This window comes from Theropithecus gelada, chromosome 3, assembly GCF_003255815.1.
Source record: "Theropithecus gelada isolate Dixy chromosome 3, Tgel_1.0, whole genome shotgun sequence".
Taxonomy (NCBI): Eukaryota; Metazoa; Chordata; class Mammalia; order Primates; family Cercopithecidae; genus Theropithecus; species Theropithecus gelada.
Genome location: NC_037670.1, coordinates 76,520,217 through 76,545,300, shown reverse-complemented (window position 1 = coordinate 76,545,300; position 25,084 = coordinate 76,520,217). Strand labels below are relative to the sequence as shown.

The window sequence follows — 25,084 nt, the reverse complement described above, 5'->3', positions numbered from 1 at the left end:
TTGGGTATTTTTCCCAAATCTTGCATATTTGTTTGATCTATTAGAGAGCAAAATCATTTCATTTTCATAAATCTTACATAAAGGCTATCAAGTAAATAGGACTTGAATTGTTTTGTTATAGGATTACTTTTAGATATTGTGAATGTTGTTTACCCTAGGCGTTTTCATGTTTCAGAAACCTACTTCTTCTCCAGTGAAATCTACTACATCTATCACTGATGCTAAAAGTTGTGAGGGACAAAATCCTGAACTTCCAAAAACTCCTATTAGTCCTCTGAAAACGGAGGTATCGAAACCAATTGTGAAGTCAACTTTACCCCAGACAGTTCTGTCCAAAGGAGAACTAAATAGAGAAATTTGTCTGCAATCTCAATCTAAAGACAAATCTACAACACCAGGTTATGTATTTATAAAAAATTTAAAATTATTGCTGACTATATTCAGGATATCTATTCTCAACATTTTAAATATCCAGTTGTCAATGGTACAGCAATGGTTTGCCAGGGCCAATGCCTGAATGTTCCAAATGAGACCTCAGCTTTAGTTGATTCAATGAATATTTATTAATGTAGACTAGCCTATTTACTGGTCAAAGGACTTAATATGTTACATTTTAACAGTTTAAACATGCTTTTTCCAGGATGATCTTGCTAGATTTTATTTTCTATATTTTTTGATTCAGACAAAGCATATTTAACTGGAAATCACAGTTTAGGGGCATAATGGAGAAACATTCTTGTAGCCAAGTGTGCAGAGCAGTGCTTCTCAATCTTGAGTATGAAGGCACCTCTAATAGCAGAGAGAAGTGAATGTGCATATGAATGACTCCACCTCTAATTTTATTTATTTATTAAATTGATAAATGATAGAAATATTTGAAAAAATTGCTGTTTATTGGTAAATAATATATATATTTTGGAAGTATATTTGATGATTTAATATATTCATATAGTTTGTAAATATCAAATCAGTGTAACGAGGATATCCATCACCTTAAATACTTGTCTTTATGCTAGGAACATTTGAATTCTTCTCTTGTAGCTATTTTGAAGTATACAATAGATTATTGTAAACTATAGTCACCCTACTGATCTATCAAACACTGGGTCTTTTTTGTTCTGCCAAACTGTATATTTGTACTCATTAATCAACCTCTCTTCATCCCCCAATTATATCTATCTGTGTATATATTGTGTGTGAGCATTTACATATAAAAGTTCAAAATTTCTTGCCATAGTAAACTGATACTCCAGGAAATGCCATATTTATCTTGTGGTGATTTATATCTTCTGGCACACTTCCACATGCTGTTAATTGAGAAACACAGGACTAAAATATATGGTAATCGAGTTTATTCTGAACTGTGTTCATTTTCATTGGAAAGACTTTTAATTCTAAGGTTTAACTTTCTGAAAATACAACCTCTGCAGAAACTATAGTTCATCAAAAAGGGGCAGTAAACAGAAATGAGAGTGGGGAAGCGGTTATGGGGTAGGTAGAAATCAGCAATTTCCAGTTGAGCTGGAATGAGAATTGGAAACAATAGCAAGATCCCCAGATGGAATAGGACTAGTTAGTCCTAATTTTCTAAAGACTCAACGCTTAGATAAGAAGCATGTGTTTTAATTGTTCTTGACTACTGGATATACCTAGAATCACATTTCCAGGGTTTCAGAGATATTTATTTTAGATACTTCACTGCATTCTTAATGGACTCTAGTTTGGAATATGGCCTGAAGTAGTAATAAGTGACAGGTGAAGTCCTCAATTTATGGCCATGGCTCAAATTCTACTCTTTGCTTGTTTTTGCAAATAAAGTTTTATTGGAGCACAGTCACACCCATTTACTTACATATTGTCTGTGGTTGCTTTCATTCTGTAATGCAGAGCAGAATAGTTGTGACAGAGGCATATGGCCCACAAAGCTCAAAATATTTAGTGCCTGGCCCTTTACAGGAAAATATATGCTAATCTCTGATATAGATAAGCCTATTTTTATGTAATACAACCTTAGAATCCTCTTGATGGGAGTGATATATGCCCCATTTGCCCTACTTTAAATTTACTTCATACTGTTTCAAATGAGTGCTGTGGAGTTTTTTGTTTTGTTTTGTTTTGCTGTTTTTGTTTTTGAGACAGGGTCTCACTTTGTCACCCAGGATGGAGTGCAGTGAGTGGCATGATCTCAGCTCACTGCAGCCTCAACCTCCCAGATTCAAGCAATCCTCCTGCCTCAGCCCACCAAGTAGCTGGGATTATAGGCATGCCACTACACCTGGCTAATTTTTGTATTTTTTTATAGAGATGGGGTTCCTCCATGTTGCTCGGGCTGGTCTCGAACTCCTGAGCTCAAGAGATCCACCTGCCTCGGTCTCCCAGAGTACTAGGATTACAGGTGTGAGCCACCGTGCCCAACCAAATACTATTTTAAGATACTGTAAAATCAAGGTGTCCTTTTGATAAAATGAATAATCTCTAGTTTTCCTTCTGAAGGAGAAAAAGGAAAAATTCCCTTATTTTCATGTTAGGCTTCCTAAAAGCAAGATAAAATAAATTGACTATAGAAATGTAAGTTATTGGAAGTTACCATGGCCAGCACACTTGGTGATGAAGGTAGATTTATTAATATATATACAGTTAATTTCTAATTATTTAAATTCTGGTTGTTCAGTTTGGGAGTTTTCTAAGCCCTACTGCTCTGTCCTCATTCTACCTTTTTAAAATTATTATTATTTTTTAAATAACTGAATTCTATGAGTAGGTTTTAGGGCATGTACTTAAATAGAATAGTAAAGTAAACTTTTTAAAATTTTGAAGTATTTTTATAGTTTACTTTGTGAATGAATATTCCTGATAAAATCAAAGCATTTTGAAGCTGTAATGTAGTTTAGAACTTTTTCCATAGAAATCATAATAATTTTTTATTTTGAATAGCCTCCAAAAATGTGTGTGTTTTCTGTAGGAGGAGCAGGAATTAAGCCTTTCCTGGAACGCTTTGGAGAGCGTTGTCAAGAACACAGCAAAGAAAGTCCAGCTCGTAGCACACCCCATAGAACCCCCATTATTACTCCAAATACAAAGGCCATCCAAGAAAGATTATTCAAGCAAGACACATCTTCATCTACTACCCATTTAGCACAACAGCTCAAGCAGGTATGATGTACTGTATTTAACATTATTCATCACATGATACCTGCATATAACCTAGAAATCAAAATGGGTTCTGATGCCAGTCTTTTTGACTGAGATAAGTAGCATCTTGATTTTGTTTCACTAATTTCAGACAAGAGCGGGCACATTCAGGGTGGTATGGCCGTAGACAGTATCACTCATTTCAAATTAGAAATATTGTCATGAATTCCATGTGTATTGTGAACTTTTTAAACTGCAAACTGTTTAAACCTTTTAAACAGTTTAAAACTGAAAACAAGGAAAATTTTAGTAGTGTTTGGATGTTAAACATGCTACTGGCTCTTGTGTAAAATACAGCTTTTGATGGGTTTAGGAACGTCAAAAAGAACTAGCATGTCTTCGTGGCCGATTTGACAAGGGCAATATATGGAGTGCAGAGAAAGGCGGAAACTCAAAAAGCAAACAACTAGAAACCAAACAGGTAATGTAAACAAGAAATATAAAAGCGGACGTGGTCCCCAAATAGTGTTGGGATCTAATTTGTAGTTCTGTATTGGCAAATAATTCTTTACAGACTTTTCTGTTCCAATTAACTCTGTCACTTTTTGCCTATAAATCCCTTAAGTGTGCAAGCAATTCTGCTTTTCTTGTGATATTTTCTATTTCAGTGGAACTCTTCACCATATTCATTGATGACCTTAAAATCAAATTTTATGAAAATTATTTTCATCATTCATTTGATTTCAGAGTCTACTTAACTTTCCACTTAGATGCTGGTTCTGAAATATTTCTGAGCATCTACTTTTCTCATTGATGACTGTATACTTTTCCCTACACACCATGTCTTTAGACTATCTGGGATCCTTTCAGTCACCACACACCTCCCAGATTGCTCTTTATTCTGGTCAAGGTTCGTTAGTCAGCCTTTAACAAAATCTCTACGATGTAAGCTGTGTTCTGTTTCATTTACGTGTCTTCAAAGTACTGTGTTAGGATATGTTTTTAAGCTAATAGAATTGTATTTACAGTGGGGACTAATAGAAAGTAAAACAACAGTAAATTTAACCAGTATTCTTTGAGAGAGATCTACTTGACTGATTTATCAGTTCACTTGCTTAACAAATCACATTTCCCAGAGTTCTGATCTCAACCTTTTTTTCTCAGTTGCTCTGGAATATCTCTTCCCTGTCCACATACCTAGATTCCGATAAGCACTGAAATGCTGATGATGTTCAGCTCCACTGTGCTGATCTCTCTCCTGAGCTCTAGGTGTGGTTGGCTAGCAGAGCCTGCTGTGCTTTGCTGTAGTATCTTCCCCTTGTAGTCTCTGTCTTCTCTTGTTGGTTTACTCTATACCTCATCATCTAAAACAATCTGGAAGTTCTTCCTTGGATTCTTCCTCTTGTTTACGGTGTCTTCCCATCTTCTTGCCCCAGCACACATATGCATAAACACACACGTGCAGCGATTAGTTTTCTAAATCTGTCACCAACCTGCCTCGTCTTCTATATTTTTCTCTGCTATTACCAAAGTTACTGCCGTAGCTTTATACTGAACACCCTGCTTCTAGTCTCGCTACTCTCCAATCCACCTTACCAGTTGCTGCCAGAGAAATATATATATATATATAATTTTTTTTTTTGAAATGGAGTTTCACTCCTGTTGCCCAGACTGGAGTACGGGGCGTGATCTTGGCTCACCGCAACCTCCGTCTCCCAGGTTCAAGTGATTCTTCTGCCTCAGCCTCCTGAGTAGCTGGGATTACAGGTACGTGCCACAGTGCCTGACTAATTTTGTATTTTTAGTAGAGACGGAGTTTCTCCATGTTGGTCAGGCTGGTCTTGAACTCCTAACCTCAGGTGATCCACCCGCCCCAGCCTCCCAAAGTGCTGGGGTTACAGGCATGAGCCACTGCACCCAGCCGAGAAATATTTTTAAAAGTCGCATATTCACGTATTCACTTGCTTAAAATCTTGGAGTGCTCCCCATAGTTGTCATCAGAAAAATTCACAAACTGCTTGGCTTGACATATAGAATGATTCCTCACCTGACGCCTCCCCACTGCTCCTCCACAGGTATGTGTCAGTCCTGCCATGCAGGCTATTTGCAGTTTCTCAAATATACCTATGTTTTTGTTTTTTGTTTTTTTTGAGATGGAGTCTCGCTCTGTCGCCCAGGCTGGAGTGCAGTGGCGCGATCTCGGCTCACTGCAAGCTCCACTTCCCAGGTTCACGCCATTCTCCTGCCTCAGCCTCCCAAGTAGCTGGGACTACAGGCTCCTGCCACCATGCCCGGCTAATTTTTTGTATTTTTAGTAGAGATGGGGTTTCACCGTGTTATCCAGGATGGTCTCGATCTCCTGACCTCATGATCCGCCCGCCTCGGCCTCCCAAAGTGCTGGGATTACAGGTGTGAGCCATCGCACCCGGCCAAATATGCCATGTTTTCACATCTCTCTGCCTTTGACTTCTGTTATCTGTCAGGAATATCTCCCTGGTGAGCTCACACTTCATTAAGAATAGGTCAAACATTAATCCCCTCTGGGAATTCTTCCTTGGCCCTTTTCTCAAAGGGTCCCACTTTTTTTACCCATGTCATCCTGTGTATACCTCAACTAGAATATTTATCTTCCCATGAATGTTGTAAGTTTGCATTCCACCACTGCCTATGGGAGTCTTCTCTACCTGTGTTCTTAGTGCTTGACTCAGAGTTAGGAGCTCAACAAACTTGTATTTGAAGGAAGGAAGAAATATACTTGCTGATCTTTCCCATCAGCATATAACAAGCTATTATCTGCCATCTGAAAACAAAAACAACTCTCGGGACCCCGTTCCCCTCCTTTTCTTTGCCTCCTTTTCATGCAGACTCTTCTACAAGTTATTTCTACTTGTTGCTTTCAGGTTTCCTCCTTCTCTCTAGAACTCTCTGCTTAAGCTTTGCTATCACTCCTTCCACAGAGTCAGTATCCTTATCACATTTGTAAGTGATCTTCACCTACTAATCAATTTTCAGTTGATTAGTAGCATTTGACATTGTCGATCACTCTTCTATTGGGAGTGCCTTCTTCACCTGGTTGCCAGCATATCATATTCTCATGGCTTTCCGCCTGTGTCTAGAAAGTATAGAGCAGGGTTCTTAAAGTATTTTGTACTAAATAATTCCCAATAAACCTGTGAAATTCCTCCCAGAAAGTTGCACATATAAGAGCTAGGAGGAAAATGCAGTTGAAGGCAGTGTTTTTAAAGTCAAGGGGCTGGGTGCGGTGGCTCATGCCTGTAATCCCAGCACTTTGGGAGGCTGAGGCAGGTGGATCACTTTAAGTCAGGAGTTTGAGACCAGCCCGGCCAACATGGTAAAAACCCATCTCTACTAAAAATACAAAAAAAAATTAGCCAGGCATGGTGGCGGGTGCCTGTACTCCCAGCTACTCAGGAGACTGAGATGGGAGAATCCCTTGAACACAGGAGACGGAGGTTTCAGTGAGCCGAGATTGCACCACTGCACTCCAGCCCAGGCGATAGTGTGAGACTCTGTCTCAAAAAAAAGAGAAATAAAGTCAAGGGAAGAAAGAAAACTTTTGAGAAGGAAGGAGTGGTTGGTATTGTCGTGTTTCAAATGTGGGTCAAGCCAAATCCACTAGGTTTTGAAGTGAGAAGTTTGCTGTAACGTGGCAAAGAGCAGTGTTAGTGAAGAGGTGAAGGTGGCATGCAGGTGGTGCTGAGTGGAGGAGGGAATGGGCATGAGGAGCAGGGCCAATGAGTGCAGGCATTTCTTAGAAGAAGTTTGGTCCTAGTGGAGGGGAGAAAGGAAGTAGTGACTAGAGGAGATGAAGAAAAGTATGGTTTGTATGTGTTTTGTCCTTTCTAAGACCTAAGTCAATTTGTGTGATGGGATAAGGGGTGACAATTAATGGGATGAGGTGAGAATGGATGAACTCAGCACAGTGAAGGGAACAGAACTGATGAGGACAATCTCCTGTGATGAAAGGAAAGAGGAAAGTAGCATTTAGGTATGCTGGTAGTCTTAGAGCTATGAGAGCAAACACTGATGGATTTTCTGCTGAAACCTCCTGTTTCATTCATTCTTAGGAAAGGGAAGGCGACAGGGAAATACTGTGGAGGAAAGAAGAGAGAGCTGACTCAGACATAGGAAGAATAGGGGGTAGTGTTGAGACTTAGTTGAGATGAGACCATACATTTTGTAGTGGAATCATTTGATAATTTACTATGCTTTTAGTGTTTTTTAAACATTTTTGCGTATTTTTTTAATCCACTCATCTTCACACTAATTACATTGCTTTTACACATCCAAAGCTGCTTCTAACTTGAGAGACTATTAATAAGTCTGGAACTAGACCTGGAACAAGAGTACCTGGGTTTGTTGTATACTGGCTCTGCCAGTCACTAACTGTGTGCAAGATACTTAACTTTTTTGTCTCTTAGCTCTCTCATCTGTAAAATGGAGATACTAGTACCTAATGTAGAGGGTTATTGGGAAGATTAAGTGAGGCAATAGATATAAGGTGCTTAGAAAGGTGGCTGGCACATATTGAGCTCTGTGTAAGTGTTAGCTGCCTTTATCTTTACTCTTATTTGATGATTTCTACTATGACTTTATTCATAAAGTCTTCTTTTATTTCTTTGATGAAATAATCTGTACAACAATATAAAGTCTTTAAACATGCAAAAAAAAATAGTGAATGTTCCTCTTAAATAACCTTGCTAATGAATAAAAAGACTCAGATGAGGGAAAGATTTCTTCTCTTCTTTCGTTACCTTCTGATCTGTTTTTGTCCTTGTTTTCTCTTGCTCTTGCCCTCTGGGTAACTGATAGTTAAATGGAATCCTGATGTGTAGGAGCTGTCGCCAGATGTTATAGGTGTGGGTTTAGATAAGGGGTGATATAGGGGTGGGTGTTTTTCCCTTGTATGGCTTTCACTTTGTTTTTTTGTTGTTATTTTATTTTATTTTACCAAATACCCAGACTTCATGGAGAGGCTTTCACTTTTACTGGCTTATCTAAAACTGCGCCCTGATGTGAATTTTTGTTCTTTCTTGCCACCTCCTCTCCAAAAGAGATTTTACATACTGAGAATTACCAAGAATGTGAACTAGCACTGAGGGCTTGTTGTGTTCTAAACAAGACTGGGCCTATTCACACACACTGTTTCTTTTGTTCTAAGGAAACTTATACAGAGTAATATTTAATAATAATCTTGTTTCATTTAATAACATAGAAATAAAATCTATAGTTTTGAGAAATGAAATTTACTTTTTCATTTGCTTTTTGCAGGAAACTCACTGTCAGAGCACTCCCCTCAAAAAACACCAAGGTGTTTCAAAAACTCAGTCACTTCCAGTAACAGAAAAGGTGACAGAAAACCAGACACCAGCCAAAATTTCCAGTACAGAACCTACAGGTCAGTGTTTCTAGATTGTTCATGGTTAGTATGTAGAAACTCAAATGATTTTTGTGTGTTGATTTTGTATTCTGTAACTTTGCTGGATTTGTTCAATGGTTTTTTGGGGAATCTTTAGGATTTTCTTTCTTTTTTTGTTTTTCTTTGAGATGGAGTCTTGCCCTGTCACCCACGCTGGAGTGCGATGGTGCAATCTCAGCTCACTGCAACCCCCGCCTCCTGGGTTCAAACGATTCTCCTGCCTCAGCCTCCCGAGTAGCTGGGATTACAGGTGCCTGCCACCACGCCAAGCTAATTTTTGTATTTTTAGTACAGACGGGGTTTCACCATGTTGGCCAGGCTGGTCTGAAACTCCTGACCTCATGATCCGCTTGCCTCGGCCTCCCAAAGTACTGGGATTAGGGGGGTGAGCCACTGCGCTCAGACCAGGGTTTTCTACATATATGGTCATGTGATCTGTGAATAGAGATAATTTTACTTCTTCCTTTCTAATTCAGGTGCCTTTTATTTTCTTGCATAATTGCTCTGGCTGGGACTTTCAATGCTGTGTTGAATAGAAGTCATTAAAACAGGCATCTTTGTCTTGTTCCTCATCTTAGAGGAAAAGCTTTTAATCCTTCACTGTTGAGTATAATGTTAGCTGAGGGCTTTCATATATGGCCTTTGTTATGTTGTGTATGTTCCTTCTATTCCTAGTTTGTTTTGTTTTGTTTTGTTTTGTTTTTTGAGATGGAGTCTTGCTCTGTTGCCCAGGCTTGAGTGCAGTGGTGCGATCTTGGCTCACTGCAAGCTCCGCCTCCCGAGTTCACTCCATTCTCCTGCCTCAGCCTCCTGAGTAGCTGGGACTACAGGTACCCACCCCACGCCTGGCTAATTTCTTTTTGTATTTTTAGTAGAGACGGGGTTTCACCGTTAGCCAGGATGGTCTCAGTCTGCTGACCTCGTGATCTGCCCGCCTCGGCCTCCCAAAGTGCTGGGATTACAGGCTTGAGCCACCGTGCCTGGCCTGACACTTTGTTTTTAAAGTAAAAAACAAATTGCAGAGTAGTATATATGGTATGATCACAGAACGAAACAAAATGGTATGTAAATATGCATACTTAGGGGGAAACTGGAAAAACAAACAATAACCTGGTAATATTGCTGTCCCATTTCTCTCTCGATGGGGGAAAAGTTAACGCATTTATGCCTAGTGTTCTGTTATTGGAATGTTAAGCTTGTGGGAGTTACTTATATCCTACTGCTCATGGTTGTCACCGAGGTCTGATTTTTCACAAAAATAATTTGCAACCTCTGGCATAAATGGGTTAAGAGAGGACAGGTATTCAGGGAGGGGTGTTTCTATACATTTCTGGATTTGAATATTTTAAAACAAATACATAGTTTTATAATCAGAAAAAAAGACACAAGATTCCTTAACTAGAAAATTATAGGTTCTTATATATATATTAATATGATCTTTCTTAAACATTTTTAGGTTTCACTGAATGCAAAATGACGAAATCTAGCCCTTTGAAAATAACATTGTTTTTAGAAGAGGACAAATCCTTAAAAGTAACATCAGACCCAAAGGTTGAGCAGAAAATTGGTTGGTTTTTATTTTTTATTTATTATTAACTTTGCACATACTATAGGAAATGATATATTGATAGAAGCACATATTCAAATTGAGAGTGTCTCTGTTTTTTTAATTAAATCAGAATATACTGTAGCTTCTACCAAGATGTGGTACTGTTAACAGTTACTGCTAGCTCACAGGCATCTGTGAAAGTGTGGTTAAGACCCTCACTGACTTTCACAGGGATAGGAAAGGTGTTGCCCTCCCACACTGTGTACTGGTAGAGGGGTGTTTCAGGGAAAACCTCTCTGGGACCGTGTTTTCCTCTGTTTTCGTAGCACCACATCAATCATCAACACAGAAGACTTTTGTGACCAGTTCAATTCAACTCAATTCTGACACTAGCTACATGGAGGTAGTGTCAGATCCCACAGGTTGGGGACTCAGTCCCCAAGACTGCCTCCTCTCCTTCAGATACTAGTTGCAAGTCCAGGCCTCTCAAACTTCTTTTTTTTTTTTTTTTTAAGACAGAGTCTCACTCCGTTACCCAGGCTAGAGTACAGTGGCATGATCTCGGCTCACTGCAACCTCCGCCTCTCAGGTTCAAGCGATTCTCCTGCCTCAGCCTCCTGGGACCACAGGCGCGCACCCCCAAACCCGGCTAATTTTTGTGTTTTTAGTAGAGACGGGGTTTCACCATATTGGCCAGGCTGGTCTCGAACTCCTGACCTCGTGATCCACCCGCCTTGTCCTCCCAAAGTGCTGGGATTACAGGCATGAGCCACCTCACCTGGCCCAGGCCTCTTAAACTTCTAACCGACCAGCTTCAAGCTGAGGTTTCTGTGACCCCCTCTTTAGCTTTGATTAATTGGCTCACAGAACTCTGGGAAATACTTATGTTTACTGCTTTATTATAAAGGATATGGGTGAGGTATAGGGAAGGGGGCATGGAGCTTCCATTGCCTTCCCTGGGCACCACCCTCCAGGAACCTCTACTTGTTCAGTTATCCAGAAGCTCCCTGAACCCAGTTCTCTTTGGTTTCACTGGAAGCTTCATAAAGTCAGCATTCCCTCCCCTAGGGTATGAGGCTGGATCCTCTCTGGTGGGGGGTGCGGGGGCTGAGGGGTCTTCTTAAGAACCACAGTGAGAAAGATGGGAGAAGATTAGAGACCTGCCTTGGGGCAGGTGAAAGGAGGGCAGGAGAGTTCTGTTTCCTGTGAGGCCTAATACACCCAGCATTATAATGAAAGACAGTAACTAGGGATACGGCCGTTATGAACGAGGAATCATGGATGAAAACCAGTATATATCATAATAGGGTGTTAGCAGCCCTGAAGATTATTATCGAACCCTGCTCTAAGTGACGTTAATAGTTTCCTATTATTGACAGCTGTGTGAAAGGGTAGCTCTCAACAATAGAAAAGGTCATTTGAGAGAATATTTTTTGAAAGTCTGAAGTCTTTGGCTATTATTCTACATTTGAGTTCTTAATGCTCTTACTTAAACACAAAGTATTAAGTCAGTTTTGATAGACCCAATATTCATTTCTTTTTTTTCCTGAGACAGAGTTTCACTCTTGTCACTCAGGTTAGAGTGCAATGGCACCATCTGCGCTCACTGCAACCTCTGCCTCCTGGGTTCAAATGATTCTCCTGTCTCAGCCTCCTGAGTAGCTGGGATTACAGACACCTGTCACCACGCCTGGCTAATTTGTTTTTTGTATTTTTAGTGGAGATGGGGTTTCGCCATGTTGGCCAGACTTGTCTCGAACTCCTGACTTCAGTTGATCTGCCTGCCTTGGCCTCCCAAAGTGCTGGGATTACCAATATTCATTTCTTAGAAAGTGTTATTGAAACTGAAGATTATCTTGGTTTCATTTATTAGTAGTATTTGCTTATTTTTCTTTTTAGGAGGTGCTTTTTTAAGGCATTTTTCCTATTTAGTAAGAATACGAATATTAAATTTTCTTTGTTATGCCTTTAATTCTTAAATGTCTGAGTCACAGTATCCACCTATTGAAATATTTTTCAGACGTGATACGTGAAATTGAGATGAGTGCGGATAATGATGATGATATCAATAGTTCAAAAGTAATTAATGACATCTTCAGTGATGTCCTAGAGGAAGGTGAACTAGATGTGGAGAAGAGCCAGGAGGAGATGGATCAAGCATTAGCAGAAAGCAGCGAAGAACAGGAAGATGCACTGAATATCTCCTCAATGTCTTTACTTGCACCGTTGGCACAAACAGTTGGTGTGATAAGTCCAGAGGTAAGAGAAGGCTAACTAAACAGGCCCAGGATATAAGTAAACTAAGTAGTTTCATATCTCCCCTTTCTCTTGTTGACAGATGGGCATTTGGCTCTGTAGCCAAGGGGGTTTTGCAAACCTCTAGTCAGTTCTCTTAAAAGAAACCTTAAAACTCTTGAGTGGTTTCCTTTTGACCTTAGGTGAAATCCAAACAGTAACATGGCTTAAAAGGCCAGACATTTGGGCTCAGCTTTTGGCTCTGCCATTTACTGACTGTTTATTGGTCAGGTTATTTAACCTCTCTATGCCACCGTTTCCTCTTCTGTTAAACGAGGTTATTCATAATACCTATATCGTGGAGTTGGTGTGAACATTGTTGTGTTAGTGTATCGGTATTTAGCTCCAAACACATATAACTAACATTTATTTACAGCTAACTACTGTTATTAGCTTTCACTCTCAATTGAATAACTGCAACTCTGGGGATTGATTCAACTAGAATTTTTTTTTTTTAAAGTATGAGTTTCAGCTGTCTTTGTAGTTTTATTTATTCTTTTATGTGTTAGGAACTTAGTTTGCTTTGTTTTTATGATTAATCAATCAACTTACTGGATTTTTTTCTTAATGGAGAATTCATTGATTTTTTTTCACACAATAAAATGAATTATCATTTAGGATCAATGTTATTTATCCATAAAATCCACTAATATCTGATGTGTTTTCCCACAGAGTTTAGTGTCCACACCTAGACTGGAATTGAAAGACACCAGCAGAAGTGATGAAAGTCCAAAACCAGGAAAATTCCAAAGAACTCGTGTCCCTCGGGCTGAATCTGGTGATAGCCTTGGTTCTGAAGATCGTGATCTTCTTTACAGGTAAGAACATTTCTGGAAGGCATTCACTCACTAAGGGTCATGGTTTAGATTGACATTAAGTCGTGTTATAATTTGTAATTATAATGTTATTAATAACTCATCTGTATAAAAGTTTGGAATAACTTTTGTTAGCCTCTCTTTCACCAAATGAGAGTTCCATTCTGTTGTGAAATGTTCTGCTGACATGTTCAATATCAGTGTCAAATTCTGCTGATATATTCAATAAAGGATAGTGCTCAGTGTGTTGCTAGATTTCTAATAGAATGTAACTTACCTCCTGAAGCATTGATGCATATAGATCTCAAAGATTCAAAGAAACAGAACGTCCATCAATAAAGCAGGTGATTGTTCGGAAGGAAGATGTTACTTCAAAACTGGATGAAAAAAATAATGCCTTTCCTTGTGAAGTTAATATCAAACAGAAAATGCAGGTATGTACTTCTGTGGAAAGGGGATTTGGAATGTTTCTTGCACTAGGCTGTGAGCTTTGTGAGGACAAGGGCCCAGCCTTACTCATCTCTGAACCCTGAGTGGCCAGAATAGTGTCTGATGCATAGAAGCTCAGTAAATCACATTTGAATTCAGTTTATTTTTGGAAAGGTACTCATTTTGAAAAGTTGGAAACTTCTTTGATATTGCTGAAATATTTATTTTTAAACAGATTTTTCATAAATATCCTTAAAGTATAACTATTAATTGGGTAATGATGTAGTGGGAAGTTTGTTATGCACTTCAAGGTTTTTTCATGCTAAGAAGCTTTTCTTTTTTTTTTTTTTTTTTTGACACACCGCTTTGCTCTTTGTTGCCCATGTTGGATTGTAATGGCGCAGTCTTGGCTGACTGCAACCTCTGCCTCCTGGGTTCAAGCAGTTCTCCTGCCTCAGCCTCCCAAGTAGCTGGGATTACAGCCATGCACCCCCACACCCGGCTAATTTTTGTATTTTTAGTAGAGATGGGGTTTCACTATGTTGGTCAGGCCAGACTCGAACTCTTGACCTTAAGTGATCCACCCACCTCAGCCTCCCAAAGTGCTAGGATTACAGGCATAAGCCACCATGCCTGGCTTTTTAAAAAGTTTTAATTATGAAAGAAAATAGAGATGGAGTGTCACCGTGTTGTCCAGACTGATCTCACACTCCTGGGCTCAAGTGATTCTTGTGCTTTGGACTCCCAAAGTGCTGGGATTACAGGTGTGAGCTACCATGCCTGGCCCTAAGGAAGCATATTTAAAAAGCAGTGTAATTGTGATGTAAATAAAATGAATCAAATACTTTATAAATTTCTGTTTTGTTGGACATAACCCCAATTTTAACTTTAATAAATATGAATTGGAAGTTTTTTCATAAGAAATAATATTTATAGCTTAATTATTATAACATGCTAAATGTTTTTGGTGCATAGTCTAGAAACTTGAGCAGTGAAACTAACATTTTGACTTTACCATCTGGAAATTCTAGAAACTATCCAATCAAGTTAGTTAGAATTAAAGTTTAAAGTGAAAATGATGATTTAAAATATGTGTATTTTTTCTCCTCTCATTGGTTTTCCTAGGAACTCAATAACGAAATAAATATGCAACAGACAGTGATCTATCAAGCTAGCCAGGCTCTTAACTGCTGTGTTGATGAAGAGCATGGAAAAGGATCCCTAGAAGAAGCTGAAGCAGAAAGACTTCTTCTAATTGCAAGTACGTGTGATGTACCTGAAAGAATTCCAACAAATTTCTAATCAGGGAAAACTCATTTTGATATTTAGAAATCTTTAAGTTTAGAGAAAGGGCTTTTCCTAGTCATCTGTTCCAGTGGATCTATTTTTTGTTCTTGTTTTTATAAGGTTTAAGAACTCTATGTAAAACAAATTGTAGTTTGCATGAAAGGTAAAAGCAACTGAAATGCATTCGAAGAAATGCAGTTGTGCAGATTGAATGAATGAATGGATGAATGAATGAATCTCTATATATACACATGTACCCATACATTCTCTCTCTGTCTCTCCCTCCCTTCCGTTATCAATAAATAGCTAAAACAACTGAATTTTGCTGTATGCATATATGGTGGTGATGATGGGGCATGTTGGGGTGGACAGATGATACCACACATGAAAACTAGCTGAAAGTTGATTTATTAAATCATAAGGACTTGGTAAATAGATGAGCAATCAAGGTTTTCCCCATCCACCTATCGTCTGTTTTATAAAGATAGTGTTACTAATTTCGTCTTTATGTGTTATGTACAGTTTCCACATCAGTACACTTTTTTGAATTTGCTCTCATTAGAAACAGTTACAATTTTAATATTTGGAATATTGCGTGTTTCACATAGCTGAGAAGAGAACACTTTTGATTGACGAATTGAATAAACTGAAGAACGAAGGACCTCAGAGGAAGAATAAGGCTAGTCCTGTATCCCAAAGTGAATTTATGCCATCCAAAGGATCAGTTACTTTGTCAGAAATCCGCTTGCCTCTAAAAGCAGATTTTGTCTGCAGTACGATTCAGAAACCAGGTATGGTGGTGATTTTTCTAGATTGTGTGTTAAATTATGAACCTCACCTAGATTGAATTGTACAGGATAGAAACAAGTAAATCATGCATAACAATGCAAAGTTTGTATCTTTGGCCTTTAGGTCCTTTTATCAAGATTTAATAAAAATAACTAAGGGAAAACTTCAGATATATATGGGGATACCAATCTATACAATAATGGGCATTGCTCTTACTGAAAGTTTGAATATAAAGTTTTATTAAATGTTGGATATGGTTTTTATAGTTCTTTTTAAAATTTTATTTGTGTGGAACATACTTTTTGAGGGGAAGGAGGGCTGGACACAGGTGAGAAGTAAATTTCAGGCATAGGGAAAGTAAATAGAGAGAAAGGTTTGAGCATTTTTGTAGGAATAAGGTAACTTAGGTTCTAATTCTTGCTGTTACCTGATTTTGATGGGGTATGGCCAGAAATTTATTGGTAATTTAGTATGTGTCTTGAGGTACGTGGTTATTAATGACAAATAGTGAAGAAATAGTTTATGTTTTTATTATAATTTATCTCTGAGTAACTTTTATAGATATATAGTATTTTAATCTCAGTTTTGAAATAACAAACCATAATTTGCCCTTTTGAGATATATACTATTAGTTGAGAATTAAGGGTCATTAGGTAAAATTCAAAATCAGCAGAAATTGAGGAATGTGGAGTGAAATTATTTCAATTTACATAGTAGGGAGAGACCTTGATGATGCTTATTTCAGGATTATACTGCCTACTTAAGTCTTATTTAGCTTTCTGTGTCTGGAAAGTTGATTTTAGTAATTTTAAAAATAAATTGTATATAAATCAGTTCAGTATTCCTTTATTTCTTTAGTATTCCAGAATGCCGATTAGCTAAATCTGATTTTGCTTGTGCTTATTATGTAATGTGATTACTTCTTGCAGATGCAGCAAATTACTATTACTTAATTATACTAAAAGCAGGAGCTGAAAATATGGTAGCCACACCATTAGCAAGTACTTCAAACTCTCTTAACGGTGATGCTCTGACATTCACGACTACATTTACTCTGTAAGTAAATCAGGCTTTTGATGATTCGAACGCATTTTTCTTTTTGTAGAGTTGATATAGTCTAAAGCATTCAGGTGGCATTTATAATCTTTGAAATGCATTATGCACATTCTTTTTATATTGACAGATAACCCATCTTTAAATTTGTTGCTTTAACTCATATGTGTCTATCTTTCCTTTTGTTGAGAAGCATCTTTTTTCCATGTGACTGTAGGTATTGCGTATTTTGAAATGATACATATATTAAACCTGGACCATAGATTTTTAACATATGCCTTAAATCTCATAATGTACTTAACATTCAGTCTTAATGAAAATACATTTATATTTAGTGAAACATTTATTTTTAAATAAGAGTCAAAGTGCAGTTTGAAAAATAATTACTATTGAAGATTGTGAGTTGTAAAATACTGAGGAAAAAATTTTGGACTTGCATTATAGGAAAAAATAGACTTCTTAACAATTTTTACTGTCTTTAAAGACATAGACATAGTAGATTCCTTTACTCTCAGAGTCTTGTAAGAGTATTTGCAGCATCATTTTTAATGGTGTGATTGAGGTTTTCTCTCAAGGTTTTATTTAATGCTTTATTTTTCCAGGCAAGATGTATCCAATGACTTTGAAATAAATATTGAAGTTTACAGCTTGGTAAGCTGATAAAGCCTTCTAAAATAATGAAGAGTATAGTTTTCTTTACAGTATCAGATTATAAATTAATTATGTTTTGGGTTTGTGTGTAGGTGCAAAAGAAAGATCCCTCAGGCCTTGATAAGAAGAAAAAAACATCCAAGTCCAAGGTGAGAATTAAAGAAACCCAGTAAAAATATTTTCATCAGAAGTAATAGATGTCATCATACCAGTTTTAATTTATGTACAACTTTTAATGATTATGAAGTTTTTGGATAAGTTTCACGTTCCAATTTGTAGTTACTATGTTAAATAGGTATGAATACTGAAAATAAACTGTGAGTGATCATGATTCTCAGTATGAGTTGCTGATACACTTGGGCTAGATAATCCTATTTTCTCTACATTTACTTGACAACTTTTATAACTGCTTAAAACTTTTCTCAAGACTTTGCCCTGAGCTCTCTTCTCTCTGTGTTCTCTGAACTAGTACTTAGGAATTATGCCGTCACTTTACAGGCATAAGGTTGCTTTCCAGCCTTCCCAGGCTGTGTTCTTTTCTTCTTTTCTTAAGTCATCATTTTAAAACGTTTTTCTTTAGCTCTAACAAAAAAGGACTAACAGTATAAGAAAGCCTTAATCAGGGACTCAAGTGTAATGTATTCATATTTAAGAATTAATTACTCAAGGACTCAAGTTTAATATATTCATATTTAAGAATTAATTCTTTTTTTTTTTTTTTTGACATGGAGTCTCGCTTTGTTGCCCAGGCTGGAGTGCAGTGACACGATCTCGGCTCACTGCAACCTCTGCCTCCTGGGTTCAAGCGATTCTCCTGCCTCAGCCTCCCGCGTAGCTGGGACTACAGATGCGTGCCACCACACCCAGCTAATTTGTCACATTTTTAGCAGAGAAGGGGTTTCACCATGTTAGCCAGGGTGGTCTCAATCTCTTGACCTCATGATCCGCCCGCCTCAGCCTCCCAAAATGTTGGGATTACAGGCGTGAGCCACTGCACCCGGCCAAGAATTAGTTATTTTCTATGTAGGAATTTCTCAAGGTTGGATAGTTTTACATTCTGAGACATGATGTTTGATAAGAAATATATATAGTAAGCTATCTTTTCTTTTAGGCTATTACTCCAAAGCGACTCCTCACATCTATAACCACAGTAAGTAGAGTTTTTGAGAAATTGAGCTTCCTTGAGAAATCTTCATCTTACACATAACAATTTTAAATTGGTTAATCATTTCTGAACCTTGAGCACTGTGGAAAATTTTAACATGTACTAATGGGGGAAATCCCTGTAATTTATGTAGGAAAAGTGTTTTCTGAAATGTAGTTCTTATTGTGTTAAAAGAGATGAGTGATTCATATTTAAATCTTGGTATCAAATAAGGGAAATAACTTATGTTTCTTCTTCACACCTGTTTTTTTTAGAAAAGCAACATTGCTTCTTCAGGTGAGTGTATCTTGAACTATTTGAAACTTTAGAATAAGGTAAGGAATTAAGCACTTGCATATTTACATATGTATAGACCATCTTGATTTATGAATGTTTACCTTGATCTCCTTTGGAATAATATTTTCTATGTGGGTTTCTTAGTTACAAGATTACTGGCCAGAGTAGCATGCAGTTTGGTTGTACCTTTGTTAGGTACCATCATAGAGGCACCAGTCGTCATGTTATTCAGCTCTAGCAGCAGGTAGCATTACTCTTTACCTCAACTCCTGTTGTATAGATTTGTTTTGTGCTATCCATACTGCAGATTTTACTTCTTTTGGCTTTACTGATCATAACTGGCATTGTATCATGTCAGAAATGCATCTTTCTAGTTCACTGGGAACTAGAATGCCGCCAAGCCAGGAAAGGCCTTCTTTAGAATGACTTTAGGCCTACCTTTTTCCAAAAGGAATTAGGATGAAGCTGGTTTCACTCGCTTCCTTTAGGCTATTGGTCTTTCTTCTCTGTGGCACAAGAGATTTACTAAGAGACCTGTGCAGAGATAGTTTCTGCTGCTGATTTTGTCACCCTGCGTTGTAACTAGCACTGAAGTCTTTTCCATGTTTTTTATTGGGAAGTTGCTTTTTATGCATACAGTTTTAGGTCTATATCTTTAAAAACATATCCATCCCAATTATTAAGGAGTGCTTGTACCTCCCTTAAATTAATAGTTTTCTTTCATTAGGAAATAAGTTGATTTTTTCCCCCATATTTAAAGATGAAGGAAAATGAGGCAGTTTTTTTTTTTTCTCTGTGGCAGCTTAATTTTCTTCTACCGGGGTGGGGTGAGGAATTGTTATTTATACTTAACAAAAGTCATTCTGAACTAAACTTAATTTCCTCGTTCTTCACAGTCATGGCCAGTCCAGGAGGTCTCAATGCTGTGCGAACCAGCAACTTCGCCCTTGTCGGATCTTACACATTATCATTGTCTTCAGTAGGAAATACTAAGTTTGTTCTGGACAAGGTAATCCAACTTTATTTGTGAGGGTGTGGTGTTTTTTTTAATCTTAGGAAAATTAGGTCAATGGAAATGCCACAATGCTTTTAGGTATTTGAAATCTTCGACTGAAAATGTATGTTCTTAGAATTGCACATTTTTGCTAGGTATGAGTGTACCTAAATGTTTTTTTTTTTGGTATTGGAAGTATGTCTCCCTTTTAATAGTTAGAACTTCAGTGAATGCTTGTTTATTCTAAGTATCACTTCTGGCTAAGAAGTATTACTTCCTGCATTTAGATGTTAAGTTTATAATTTTAAAACATAATACCTTGCCTATTTCCATTTCTGGGTTTTTTTGTTTTTTTTTTTGAGACAAAGTCTCACTCTGTCACCCAGGCTGGGGTGCAGTGGCCTGATCATTGCTCACTGCAGCCTCAACCTCGTGGGCTCCCACCTTAGCCTTCCAAGTAGCTGGGACTACAGGCGCATGATACCATGCCTGGCTAATTTTTTATATTTTTTTGTAGGGATATGGTTTCATCGTGTTGGCTAGGCTGGTCTCGAACTCCTGGGCTCTGGTCATCTGTCTGCCTTGGCCTCCCAAAGTGCTGGGATTATAGGTGTGAGCCACATTGCCCGGCCAGCCTATTTGAACTTATATTTAGAAATGAGCAATATTTTATGAATTTAGTTTTGACAAGGTAGTGAAAAGTAGATTAACCTCTTAGAAAAGTACTTATGAATCTAAGAGATTTCCTTCTCATACTTCCCTTTCATATTAGAAGCTTCAAAAATCAGATCTGTGTTAACATCACTTTTGAGTCCTTTTTCATCAAGACTATTTTAAGGAGTGAAACTAACTAGAGGCAAATTTTATTTCTTAGGTTGACTTCTATATGATACAGTGATAATTTATATTATCAAATGAGATTTCTGTAGTGAGAATATAGAGTTGAAGAAGTATAAAAATTAGAAGCCCTGGTTTCTAGTATTTACCCTTAGTGATTTACTCTTTAACATTGAGCAAAGTCAACTCATTTCTCTAGGGTCTTGTTTTCCAGTACAGAATATTAAGTTAGCCTGAAACTAAAATTCTATGAAATGCTCTCTTTTAGTTGATGGACAAAAAGCAGACTGTATTTGAAGTTTTTATTACTATTAATGCATAAATGTATTTTAACAAGTTAATTTTAAAATTTTTTGTAACTTTTTATTTAGTAATTCAGCTACTTTAACCAGTTGAGTGATCCTGGGTTTTTTTCTCTCTGTCTTTTATTTTGTCTGTTTTAGATAAATTATGATGTAAGAGAGCGAGAGCTACTGGGCTATTTGTTCCAGGAAAAGGTTGTCATTATTTTCTTTGCTTGAAACTAATGAGCTTAAAAATCAATCCTTAATTTTTGATCTACATATATTTGTTTTACTAACTATCTTTTTGTTTACTTTGAATAATTAAGGACATTATGTACATTATTCTATCATGAGACTCTTATAGATGGGCGTCTTGTTCTCCACTCTCATAATACTTTAAAGCCTTCTTTGAAAGTTTTCTATTTTTTCAATGCATGTTTGGTGTTTTGGTCTTTTTCCATATTCTTTCTTCTCTCTTATAGTTCATTAAAATCCTGTATTCACTTCAATATTGATTTTTCTAGGTACAATTATAATACCAAATTATTAACTATATTTAAAACTAAGAATTATTCAATATTTTTGACCTCCTGTATACTTGAAGAGCTATTGGTGATGTTTTAAATAAAAGCAGAATTTTTTTTTTTTTTTGAGGCAGTTGTGCTCTGTCACCCAGGCTGGAGTGCATTGGCATGATCTCGGCTCACTGCAACCTTCGCCTCCTGGGATTACAGGTGCCCGCCACCACACCTGGCTAATTTTTGTATTTTTAGTAGAGGCAGGGTTTCACCATATTGGTCAGGCTGGTATTGAACCTCCTGACCTCAAATGATCAACCCGCCTTGGCCTCCCAAAGTGCTGGGATTATGGGTGTGAACACTGTGCCTGGCCAAAAGTAGAAAATTTTTATGGTCTTAATTGGCTAATAGGTATTTTGCTATATAGATGACCCTTTGCTTGTTAATTTTGAAATTATAATACATTTAACACTAAAATTATACTGAATATAATAATATGTTTTGGAAAACTTTTTAAAGTTTTTTTTCTTGTTTTGTGACAGAGTCTCACTCTGTCACCCAAGCTGGAGTGCAGTGGCGTGATCTCGGCTCACTACAGCCTCCATTTCCCAGATTCAAGCAATTCTCATGCCTCAGCCTCCTAAATAGCTGGAATTACAGGCGTGCACCACCATGCCCAGATAATTTTTGTATTTTTAGTAGAGACGGGGTTTCACCATGTTACCCAGGCTAGTCTCAAACTCCCAACCTCAGGCGATCTGCCTGCCTTGGTCTCGCAGAGTGCTGGGATTACAGGAGTGAGCCGTCGCACCCAGCTAAAAATTTTTAATATTCTTGTAAAGGTCAGTTACAAACATTGTCTGGGTTAAAGAGATGCTAGTTAACAAAATGCTGGATGGTATTTTTTATTTTATTTTAAATTCTTAAAATAGGATTTGCAAATTAGATAACCGTAAGAATTGAGATTTTATGAACTGTATTTTTTTACTCTGTATTGTCACATAGCCAGTTTCTACATATGTAAGAGTTTTCATTAATCTGTAAAATGAAAGAGATTTCAATGACATATCTTAAATATAGACTGTTCTTTTAAAAACTTTTTTGGCTGCCATTTTAAATCAAAATGTCACATTTACCAATTAAAATTAAATTATATTCCCATTCACTTAACTCCTTTGAATTTATAACTTAAATAGCCAACCACATGATCGAATGCAAAATCAAACCACTCAATTTAATTTGTTGTGTCTTTTACTCTTAAGACTCCTTCTCAGTCAGATACAGTACCATTTAGAAGTAAAATCTGAAACAAATTTTGTGCTTTTCTGAGTGAGGAGGGGAAGCAAATATTTGTTCCAATTGCCTGGATTTGATATAGGAGAATATTTAAAATAGTTAAGTTTAAATGGTCTTGAAGTTGATGGGAAAAATATAAGACCTTCTATACTCATGTAATAATCCCATTTAATTGTCACTGAAAGAGTATAAATGTCTTTCCTGTCTTATCAGATACTGTCAGTACACGGCAGTCTTGGTTTATTTTACTGGTGCCTTGACCAGTAATACAACAATCACAGGGGTTATCTGTGAGGCCCTTTCAGAATGGAATTTCTGTTGAGGTTAATCCAGTTGGTTTGCTCTACGGATTTAGGACACCACTGTCAGTGGATTTCCATCTTATTTGAGGCTATTCAGATCTGATTTAAAGCCTGGCATCCTGGAATTTAAATTACAAATCTTAGTGAGTCAGACTTTCAAAACCTTTCTTTGAATAGGGAATCCAAAACAGTCATAGTTTTATTATCCTATTATAGATAAAGGGAGAAGGATGTCCCACAGTTCCTCTTCTGACTTAAAGGAACCTCGTATTTATACCTTTTAGGAAATAGAAATGTCAATTTGAATATTATTAGAGCAAACAATTTTGAAGTAAAACAACCAATTAGGATTATAGAGTTTTGGGATTGAAGAAGATGGTTAGGCATTCTGGTATGTCCTAAATTATCCAGTTTATGCCTGTTGGCCTTGTGTAATTATTAATGGTGCCCCTTTCACCCTCAAAAATATCCCAGCATATAACACATTACACAGTCTCCCTGGTTGTAGGTTATGTTTTACAGCTCTTAACATAATCTTTGAAGTGTGGATGTCTTAAAAGACTCCTTTGTTAAACACAAAACAGAATAGGATCATACATTTTCACGCAAGTCCCCCTCCACACTCAACTAGGGGGAGGGGTAGTACACTTGATGGTTTTGTGAATATTTTCAATTTACTTCTTTATCAGGACAAGCTTCTAACCAAAAATATTGTCTACTTTTCTTCAGCTGTAGAGTAAGAGGGCACATTTTCTTCTCATCGTTCTGATTTTTGTTATCAGTAGCATGCTCTGTGCTAAACAATGGAATTCCGTTAAATAACATTGAGAGGAAAGAGCCTAAGGAACTTAAAACTCACTGTAAGGAAAAGCGAAAAGGGAATTTTTACAAAATAGGATTGTGAGGCATATGATGTTTTGGTTCTACATTGTGGATCGGTTTCAAATTTGGGCAGTTGGAGATTCGTCTCATGAAACTTGTCTATTGAAATTTATACTTTTTGTCTTAGAATTTCCCCCTTTAAATTATCTTTGCTATGTTAGAGGATCAAATCGTTGGAAACTAATTATAGTAAAAACTGAAATTTAGACTTAACTAAGATTAATCCAGTTGGGATGGCATTCTTTTTCCCTGGGTAATAGGAATGACAGACACTTCAATCTTCCTTTCTATTTTGACTCAGAAGTCAACATTACTTTAGATATCTGTCTATCAATCAGTCAATCAATCAATCATATGTGTATGTATGTTACCATTTTATTCTTGATTTCAGGGACAAATCATTGATGGAACCAATCCAGGCCTTGTATAACCAAAAGATTAGCAGTTGGTGTTTATCTTTTCCCTTCAAGACTTGGGTGTTAGCAGCTTTATAGATAAGGGCAGTTCTGATCATAAATCCATTTACATTTACACAAAACAGGAGTTAGCCTATCCCTTCTCCCTTAAATTTTGGTTCTCACTTTATTTCCTTGCTAATAAAGGTCCCTTGTGACTTTTCTTTTCTTTTTTCCCCCCAGAATAGGGCACTTTTATCTGAGTTAAAAACTTGTTCAGGTTGGGCACTGTGGTTCACACTTAACAATCCCAACACTTCGGGAGGCCACAGTGGGAGGATCGCTTAAAGCCAGAAGTTCAATATCAGCCTGAACAACATAAATGAGGAAAAAAGTTGTTTTTCATCAAAGAATGAAAAAATATTAGCTGGGGGTGGTGGTAAGCACCTGTAGCCCTAGCTATTCAGAAGGCCGAGATGGGGGAATTGCTTGAGCCCAGAAGTTCAGAAGTTCAAGATTGCATTGAGCTATGATCATGCCACTGCACTTCAGCCTGAGTGACAGAGTGAGACCTTGTTTTGGAAAATAATAACAAAAAACAAACTTGTTCAGGCAGATATCCTTTGTCTTCATTGATTTTCTTAATGGTTTCTGGGAACTCATCTCCCATCTCATTTGGTAGAAGCTGCTTCTCC

At 37.3% G+C, this 25,084-nt stretch overlaps 1 protein-coding gene across 2 annotated transcripts in view; it reads left to right on the top strand.

Annotated features, from left to right (window-relative positions):
* Positions 1-25,084, top strand: part of ANLN (anillin actin binding protein) — a 64,609-nt gene that overhangs the window by 17,987 nt on the left and 21,538 nt on the right. The window contains exons 5-20 of one of the 2 annotated variants that reach the window (XM_025378137.1): positions 176-398; positions 2,963-3,153; positions 3,506-3,613; positions 8,425-8,551; positions 10,029-10,139; positions 12,142-12,380; positions 13,089-13,234; positions 13,518-13,665; positions 14,786-14,921; positions 15,556-15,738; positions 16,666-16,792; positions 17,392-17,440; positions 17,533-17,589; positions 18,552-18,590; positions 18,860-18,881; positions 19,778-19,890. In XM_025378137.1, the coding sequence (XP_025233922.1) occupies positions 176-398; positions 2,963-3,153; positions 3,506-3,613; positions 8,425-8,551; positions 10,029-10,139; positions 12,142-12,380; positions 13,089-13,234; positions 13,518-13,665; positions 14,786-14,921; positions 15,556-15,738; positions 16,666-16,792; positions 17,392-17,440; positions 17,533-17,589; positions 18,552-18,590; positions 18,860-18,881; positions 19,778-19,890 (2,019 nt within the window). The remainder of the gene's footprint in view (positions 1-175; positions 399-2,962; positions 3,154-3,505; positions 3,614-8,424; positions 8,552-10,028; positions 10,140-12,141; positions 12,381-13,088; positions 13,235-13,517; positions 13,666-14,785; positions 14,922-15,555; positions 15,739-16,665; positions 16,793-17,391; positions 17,441-17,532; positions 17,590-18,551; positions 18,591-18,859; positions 18,882-19,777; positions 19,891-25,084) is intronic. The other variant, XM_025378138.1, reaches the window with a different exon arrangement.